The following is an 8,681-nucleotide window of genomic DNA, read 5'->3' as shown; positions in this document are numbered from 1 at the left end:
AAGTTAATCCCTGTATACTTCTGTAAGCTGTAAATTTGGTTGAGTCAACAAGGTTCATCTACAGCCTGGCCCTCAGCATATACAGTGGAAGCTGAAATCCACAGTGATCTATCTCCAAATTAGCCTGATTAATCTAGGACTGTGAGAAGGAAGACAGTACAGGGAAGTAGAGGTAGAGCAGTGCATATCCACCTGCAGATGCCAGCTGACCACTCATTTAACACTAGAGGAGAGATGTGTGCTAGTATCAGATGTATCCTATATAATCAGAGGAGGCATGCCAAGCTAGCTCAGTGTTGATGGCCCTGCTCATTAGCAGAGTCAGCAGAAGCTTCAGGAGCTGCAAGGAACAGAATTTACCCAAGCGTGGCACTAACATAATGCTGACTTAGTGTAAAAAGAGGCTATCTTTTGGATTCAGCAAATCATAGAATCACAGAACCATAGAATATCCCAGGTTGAAAGGGACCCATAAGGGTCACTGAGTCCTGCTTCTGGCTCCACACACGACCACCCAAAATTCACACCCGTGTCTGAGAGAGACATCCAAATGCTTCTCGAGTTCTGCCAGTTTGGGGCCATGCCCACTGCCCTGGGCAGCCTGTTCTATGCCCAACACCCTCTGGTGCAGAACCTGACCCTGACCCTGAATCTGTCCCTCCCCTGGCACAGCTCCATGCCGTTCCCTTGGGCCCTGTTGCGGTTACACAGAGCAGAGCTCAGCGCTGCCCGTCTGCTCCCTGTGAGGAGCTGCAGCCGCCATCAGGCCTCCCCTCAGCTGCTCTTCTATGGGCTGAACACATCATGGGACCTTAGCCACTTCTCACGTCTTCTCCAGACCATTCCTCATCCTCACAGCTATCCTTTAGATGCTCTCTCAGTGTTTTATGTCCTTATATTGTGGCATCCAAACCTGCATGCAGTGCTCAAGCTGAGGCCATACCAGCAAAGAACAGGTACTTAGACTCCTCACAAAGGCTTTTAACCTGACCTATAGAAAATTCAGATAAATAAGGCTGACAGATTTTGTAGTGTTTCCTCTTGTTGGTAGAGCTGGGACCAAAAAGGTGGGACTGGGGAAATCAGGGAGGTGAGAGCAGGGCAAAAAGGCCCTGATGTTTCTGTGCACTCCTCTTTTGCTGTCAACAACAGATTTTCTGGATAAATGCTTCTCCTTGGAGATGTGGATGTGGACTCCCTATTAGTGTTATACATTAACATGGGGTAGGTGGTATTTTTTCAGGGGTGAAAGGGTAAGTCACCTCCTGACACACCGGTCCAGACTGGGATAAGGAATTACTTGTCAGGTTCCCAGTTCTTAAAACTGAGCAAACACAGATAAGGTGAAGCTTATGGGAACGGTGTTCGTTATTTTGCAGAACTCTGTAACTCCTTCTTGCTTTCTCAAAAATAAAATTGATTACGGTTAAAGAATGCATCAAAATCCACATCTTATCTTGTTTTCAGAGTTCCATTACATAACTTTATTTCTAAATATGGAAAGATTTTGCTTTCTAGATCGGATATGGTAGTGCCTGTATTCTCACAGTCACTACTCTCTTTTTGTTTGCTCCTTTATTCAGTGTAATTTCGTTGGTTTAAGACTATGGTTATGTATCAGCAACAAGTAGTTTCATTCTCTCATACTCAGTTTCTTCACCATTACAGCCCTCACTGGGTGCTCGTCAAGCTGGGAGATAAGGGGCTGTGTGCAGAAGGATGATGTTAAGGAGGTTGCCATAGCACTTAGGAAGATGTCCAGCGGAACATGCAGCTCTGGGAGTGCTCCTCCCACTCCACTTTCCCCCTGCCTAAGCCCTCCTGCTAAGTCCCCTGTGCTTGGTAAAGATAGAGTTAACAGGCTCAGAGTTGCTAGGATTGTGTTTCCCTTTTGCTTCTCCAGAGTGAAAGTGAAATTAAAAGCGTGCTGCTGCCAGAAACCTGAGGCTGAGCCTGGTTCCAGCTCCTCTTTCTGAGCATTTTGGACCCCTCTTTAGGAGCAGAATGATCCTGGGACTAATCCTGTGCTGCTGCATGCTGGCTGTGCTGGCAGGTGAGCTGGGGCTGAGCTGGGGCTGTGCTTACACTGCTGCTGCTGCAGTGCCTGGGGAAGGGAAAGCTCCTGGGAGACCTGATTGCGGCCTTCCAGTATCTGAAGGGGGCTGTAAGAAGGAAGGGAACAGATTCTCTAGCAGTTCTGTTGCCACAGGACAAGGGAACATAGTTTCAAACTATGGGCAGTTTTATATCAGATATAAGGAAGAAGTTTTTTTTCAAGAAGGATGGTGAGGCATTGGAACAGGTTTCCCAGAGAGGTGATGGAAGTCCCATCCTTGGAGACCCTCACGGTCAGGCTGGATGGGGCTCTGAGCAACCTGATGTAGCTGTGGGTGCTCCTATTCATTGCAGGGGGGTTGAGTTAGATGACCTGTAAATGTCTCAATTCTATGATTCTATGATTAAAGCAGCTCATGTACCAGAACAGTTCTTCTTCTTCTCCTAAGGGACAGTGGAAGCCCCCACACCAGTGCCTGGGCTCCGCAAGGTGGATATTGTCCTTGACTGCTCCTATGTGGGAGAAGGAGGGTTGCCAAGAGCTTTTGGTGGCTCCCAGCATCCTGCTACCCTGGTGCTGAGAGGACTCAGCATCACAGATGATGGCACCCTGGGAGATGTAACTGACTATGAGATCTCACAGGAAGACCACAGCTCCTCTCCTCCCATCATCTTTGAAGCCTCAGGTGAGTGAGGCATCAGAGCTGCCTCCAGGACATCGACCACCGACATGCTCCAGGCTTTTCCAAAAGGATTTTAAGCAGAAATTAGACCATTACGAAGACTGCTGCACAAGTAATGCCTCCTGTTTTATTATGCTGGCCCAGAGGCACATGTTGATGGGATAGCAGTAGAACCTGAGCCTTCCCACCAATGTTCCATGACATTTTGTTGCTGTGTGACAGATGGCAGCAGAGGAGCAGTCTGACAAAATGGTGTCTGACATGGAAGTGCACATGAAGAGAAAAGTGTGTCAATTAATTCCCCCATGAGGAAGCTCATGATACCACTGGCCTTATGGGCTGCTAGAGCACACTACTGGCTCATGTACAGCTTTTGGGATTTGAGGGTCTTGGTCAAAAACAAGTGGAACATGAGTCAACAGGCAGCCAGGAAAGCCAGCTGTACCCTGAGCTGTATCAGGCCCAGCACTGTCAGCTGAGCAAGGAAAGGGATTGTCCTGCTCTGTTTTGCACTGGTGCAGTCTCACCTCAGGCACTGGGTGCAGGTTGGAGCACCACAGTTCCAAATGGACATAAAGCTATTAGAGAATGTCCAAAGGAAGGCTACAAAGATGGTGGAGAGTCTGGAGGGGAAGAAACATGAGGAGAAGCTGAGATCCCCATGCTTTGCTCAGCCCAGAGCAGAGGAGGCTGAGGGGAGGCCTCATGGGATAGTCTATGATTCTTTCAAGTACAGAAGACACTAAGTTAATTTCCAGTGATGTCAGTGGGAAGCATGTGCATCACTTATGGGGGTCACATAGGGTGCTTATGCCTACATGCTTTGACTAAAAAGCATTCAGACCCTAAAAGAATAACTTTACTGGTTACTTCATATATACAACTTATTTGAGTCGGCTGAAGGGAATCTGTTTTGCTTATTCCCCTCTTCTAACAGCTTCCTTTGCACACAGTAAACCCTGTGCTGGGTGAAATACAGCTAGGAGACTAAGTGATGTAAAGCAACCACAGCAAACATGACCTAATATTCTTTACAGACCTCCATTTGATAAACTTAGCCTTGCATTTCTGTGTTCTGACTGACTCTGTAGTGCATGGTTTTTCTCATCTCATCAGCTTGCTCTGTCTTCCTTTCAGATCCAGACAATTAAATCTCTTCTCTCTCCTCACAGTGCAGCAAGTATCCATCCCATACGCAGAGGTCCTGCTGCATGCAGATTGCAATGGGGAGGAAGTGATCTGTGAGCTTTCCCCCTATAGTTTTCAGCAAGAGGGCGATGGTCTCTGCCCTGTCTCCTGGTTCCTGGCCACCATTCAGCTCTCCAGTGGGATCAGCATTGCCCTGCTGCTCAGGGGGCCCAGCTGCAGCAGCCAGAAGGAGGAGGGACATGATGTGACACTGCACCCAAAGCTGAGGATTCCAATGAGCAAGGAGGGGACTCTGCTGATGACAGGTGACCAGGTGGCCTGGGATCCCAGCCCTGCTCAAGCAGGGACACCCAGAGCAGGTTGCCCAGGGCCATGTTCAAGTGCCTTCTGAAGGTCTCCAGGGAGACCCAAACAAGTGCTTGGTCCTTCAAGACCACGGCACGTACTTGGTGTCCACTTGTTTGTCAACCCTGCTGACCCCACAGGGCTGACTTTCTCCCAGCTCTTCTGCCCAGGTGGCCCCTGAAGCATCACACAAGGGGCCTGCTTGGGGTGAGGATGTCACTGCCCACACCTCCCACTTCAGAATGCCTTCTTTACCCACTTCAATTTAACTCACTGCTACTTCAGTTTAACTCACTGCTTGCCTGTAATCCTCTTTTCTGTTTCTAGTGGAATTTCAATCATCATCAAACAACACTTCCCTGCGCACACGTCTTGGCAGCTCCATCATCCTTGACTGTCACTTTGCCTTGGCTCCCAGCTTCATACTGTCCTCCCTGGAATGGAGGAGGCAGCACCGAGGCAGAGGTCGCAGCATTTTCCGATACCATGTGGAGAATGCAGACCTGACAGCGCAGCCAAAAGTCCATGTAGATGTGGAGCAGCTGCTGCAGAATGGGGACGCAACGCTTACCTTGCAGGAAACAGCCGTGGATGATGAGGGAACATACATCTGCTTGGTGTCCACAGCACAGCACCAAGTCCAACACAATATCCAGCTGGTAGTGGCTGGTAAGGAAGGAACTGAAAGGTCACCCTGTTTCTCCTAGTACTTACTGTCACAGGCAGCTTGTGGGTGGTTGCCATCTGTGTTCCCTTCTCAGTTTCTGACCCAGTCAATTCCCTGTCTGTTTCCTTCCAGAGCCCCCAAGAGTTCGTGTGTTTCCAACAGAGGTGTCATTCAAAAGAGATGAGACCATTACTCTGACCTGCATCATTGCTGGCTATTACCCCCTGGATGTCTCCGTGACCTGGACACAGAAGACTCCAAAGGATGAGGTAGAAATCAGTCTCCCAAACGCACGCTTCTCCAGTCACCGGCAAAGCCAAGATGGCACCTACAGCGTCACCTCCTACCTCAGCATCAGCTCAGCCACAGTGCAGGCTCCAGCCACCTACACCTGCCATGTTTCACATGTGGCTCTGGAGGCTCCCATCTCCATCAGCACTCATCTGATGGCACCAGGTGAGTGTCAAGGTCAAGTGACATATTCTTCATCCTGCCAACACCTGCTGCCACCTCATTGCCCATAACAAGGACTAAAATCTCTGGGGTGCACCACACACGCCTGCTTCTCCCTGCTTTCCTCTTGTCCTCTCTTCCCTTTCACTCCCTTAGCCTAAAGATTTTGGGTCAGCAATTACTTCATTTCCTACAAGGGATGAGAGATATTATGACTAAAAACAGAGCACTTGGACAGAGACAAAGAGAACAGCCATGCCCAAGGAGCTGGACATCCAGCTGGACTCGTTGTTCAACTGGAGGCTGAAGCTGCTGGGGAACTGTACTCCCAGCACTGCAAAAAATGCTGCTCCCCTTTAGATCTGATGTGCTGTCAGTGTTCTTGCTCTCCTCCCCAGCAGGAGATTGCTCTCCTTTCTCCTGACCCATCAGGGAAAAGCAAGCAATGCTGTCATTTTACATGTTACCACATATCTGTCTAGCCAGTATATCTTGGCCCTGTGTTCATGGCCTTAGTGCGTGTGTTTTGTGTCATAGCTAACAAGAGTGTGTGTTGTCAGATGCTGGGGGGTTTGATGAGCTGGGACAATCACTGGCTGCTCAAGTGCGTGTGACATCTCTGATCCTCTTCTTCCCCTACAGAACACATGGAAATGGAAGGACTGGTGGGGGGGGCCATTGCCACTGCCATTTTCGTTTCTGTTCTCTTCATTGTGCTCAGGAGGAAAAGACCAGGTAGGAGGTGAAGCACTGAGCCACTTCCCTGATGGGACAAGCAACATCTTCCTGGCATTGGCAGCTCAATGCCATGGTCTGGCAGCCCTGTGGCTGCTGCTCCCTTTCCTCCCCTGCTCTGCAGTGTGCAAGGGTACGATCCCATAGCTGGAGGCCTGTGATCCTCCCAGTGCTGCTGAACATGGCAGGGCTGAAGTGCTCTTCCCCATTTGCTTCTGGTGGATCCCTGCACAGGGGCAATGGTCTGTACGCTTTGCTATTTATGAATCTTAGATTTTTTTCCCTTTATTTCTTTCCTTTTCAGCTGAACCAAAGCCCGAACAACTTCTAACAGCTTCAGAGTAGAAGAAGGCTCATGTCAGCCACCTGCCCTCCACTGTCTCTCTTCTCTTAGAATCATAGAATCACACATTACCCTGATTTGGAAGGGACCCATAATGATCACTGAGTGCAGCTCCTGGCTTCACACAGGAGCGTCTGAAAATCAAACCATATGACAGAGCACTGCCAAGAGTCTTCTTCAACTCCAGCAGTGTGGGGCCATGTTCACTGCCCTGAAGAGCGTGTTCTGCATCCTGCTTAGTAGAGTCAGTCTTGTCCAAGTACTGACAGAGATAATGGTCAGTACAGAAGGGGCTTACCCAGATGGAGGAGACGAGTGCTCATTCAAGGATGGAGTCTGAGAAGAGAGACAGGAAATTGTGCTTTCATCTCAGAACAACACTGACAGCCTCAGCCCTGCTGGGATGCTGCATATAGATAAGTGTTTATATTACTGTACATGTGTGAGTCTGTATAGATAGATGTAGGTGTAAATAGTTATACAGTTAATTTACATACATTGTATATAGATACATAGCTGTAGATGTATATAGGTATATTTTCTTAATGCTTTAAGGTTTTAAGGAATATATTTATGTACGTGTGTATGTGTGTGTGTTTTAACCATAGAGCCAGGCAAATGTGTAGGCAAAACTGGTTAATCTTCAAACTGAGCAAGTTGCTTACATTGCAAGTCCAGCAGTCAGAACAAGATGATGAAAGTTCTCCCATGGAAAGCTACAATAAAATTTTAATTAAGAAAAAAAAAATAGATTGAAGTTTATCAAATAGAGATCTGTGGTTCTGCTGTTGGGAAAAATACAGACACAATCAAATGTCTTTAAAATAGAATCACATATTCAGATTAAATGTGGATGTATTTTCAGAATAAGGAGTGTTTTGAATGGTAACAATTAAGCTTAAGCATTTTTAGATCAATAGGCTGAAATAATTTGCATCTCAGCATCATAAAAGCTTTGGCTGAGAAGGTGTCTGGTCCGATTGACTTTGGTATATTAGAATACTCAGGGAATCCCAAGATACTGGAAAAGCATGTGGTGCCAGTGTTCAGAGAGAACTCTCATGTTTTGAGACACTGCTCCGATCTTACTACGACTGTTTCCCTTAATTACACCACTAAGTGTGGGCACTGATGGAACAACCAGCAGATACAGGCACAGGGAGAACCAACAGCTGCAAGTTAAATTTAGTCATGTTCCAACTAGGATAAGATAAAATATACACAGTGGTGAAGAGGATTTTCCTTGCTGCCTATCAGCAAAAATGGCAGACTATATCACGAGATCTTCAAATAAAGACCAGATTACTGTCATTTAATCAAAACAAGTTAATGACCTCAGTTAAAAGAGACATTGATCTCTTTTAATTTAATGAATGTTTTTGTTGTGTATGGAATGAGAGCTGGTGATTTGCCTGTCTTTTCATAGAATCATAGAATTGCTCAGGTTGGAAAAGACCTTCGAGATCATTAAGTCCAACCACAACCTAAACATAGTACCCTAACTCGAACAATCCACTGCTAAATCATATCTCTGAGCACCACATCCAAACAGTTTTTAAACACATTCAGGGATGGTGACTCAACCACCTCCCTGGGGAGCCTATTCAAATGCTTAACTACCCTTTCTGTAAAGATTTTCCTGATATCCAACATAATCTGGCACAACTCGAGGCCATTTTCCCTTATCCATCTGTCCCCATGTACTTGTGAGTGTCCTGCTTTCGGAGCAGGTCCAAAACCATCTCATCATGGATTATGCATGGCCTATTTTGTTCCCCATCCCTGTCTACCAGTACAAGGGCCTGTGTGCCCAGGGTGTAACTAGTCTTACTATTAAAGACTGAGGCAAAGAAGGCTCTAAGTACCTCAGCCTTATCCTATTCCCTGGTCACTATGTTGCCCTCAGCATCCAACAAGGGATGGAGATTCTCCCTAGCCCTCCTCATGCTGTTGATGCATTTATATAAATATTTATTTTTATCCTTTACCATAGTGGCCAAGTTCAGTTCTAGGTCAGCTTTGGCCTTTCTAATTTTCTCCCTGCACAGCTTCACTATGTACCTGTAATCCTTATGTATATCTTGCCCACTCTTCCAAAGACCATAAACTCTCAACCCCATCATTACCATTATTGATTTCCATACATTCACATTCTTCCTTAACATAGAGGGCTACACCACCGCCTTTCTTGCCTTGCCCATCTCTTCTGAAAAGTCAGTAGCCATCCATCACAACACTCCACCTGTGTGAG

General features: G+C 47.0%; 2 protein-coding genes across 3 annotated transcripts in view; one reads left to right on the top strand and one right to left on the bottom strand.

Annotated features, from left to right (window-relative positions):
• VAMP1 (vesicle associated membrane protein 1) overlaps positions 1–8,681 on the bottom strand; it is a 43,695-nt gene that overhangs the window by 10,640 nt on the left and 24,374 nt on the right. The window lies entirely within an intron of this gene.
• TAPBPL (TAP binding protein like) lies at positions 1,896–7,178 on the top strand. Of its 2 annotated transcripts, XM_015873487.3 has the most exons (7): positions 1,896–2,053; positions 2,505–2,741; positions 3,911–4,192; positions 4,560–4,901; positions 5,032–5,355; positions 5,995–6,087; positions 6,392–7,178. In XM_015873487.3, exons 1-7 carry the CDS (start codon positions 2,005–2,007, stop codon positions 6,430–6,432), a joined length of 1,368 nt encoding a protein of 455 aa, XP_015728973.2. In that variant the 5' UTR covers positions 1,896–2,004; the 3' UTR covers positions 6,433–7,178. The 2 variants fall into 2 exon arrangements, with proteins under 2 accessions (XP_015728973.2, XP_085380227.1); XM_085524101.1 differs by lacking the exons at positions 3,911–4,192; positions 4,560–4,901.

This window comes from Coturnix japonica, chromosome 1 (genome assembly GCF_054131305.1).
Source record: "Coturnix japonica strain WE chromosome 1, WE-NBRP24, whole genome shotgun sequence".
Classification (NCBI taxonomy): domain Eukaryota; kingdom Metazoa; phylum Chordata; class Aves; order Galliformes; family Phasianidae; genus Coturnix; species Coturnix japonica.
This window is presented reverse-complemented; position numbering and strand designations above follow the sequence as displayed.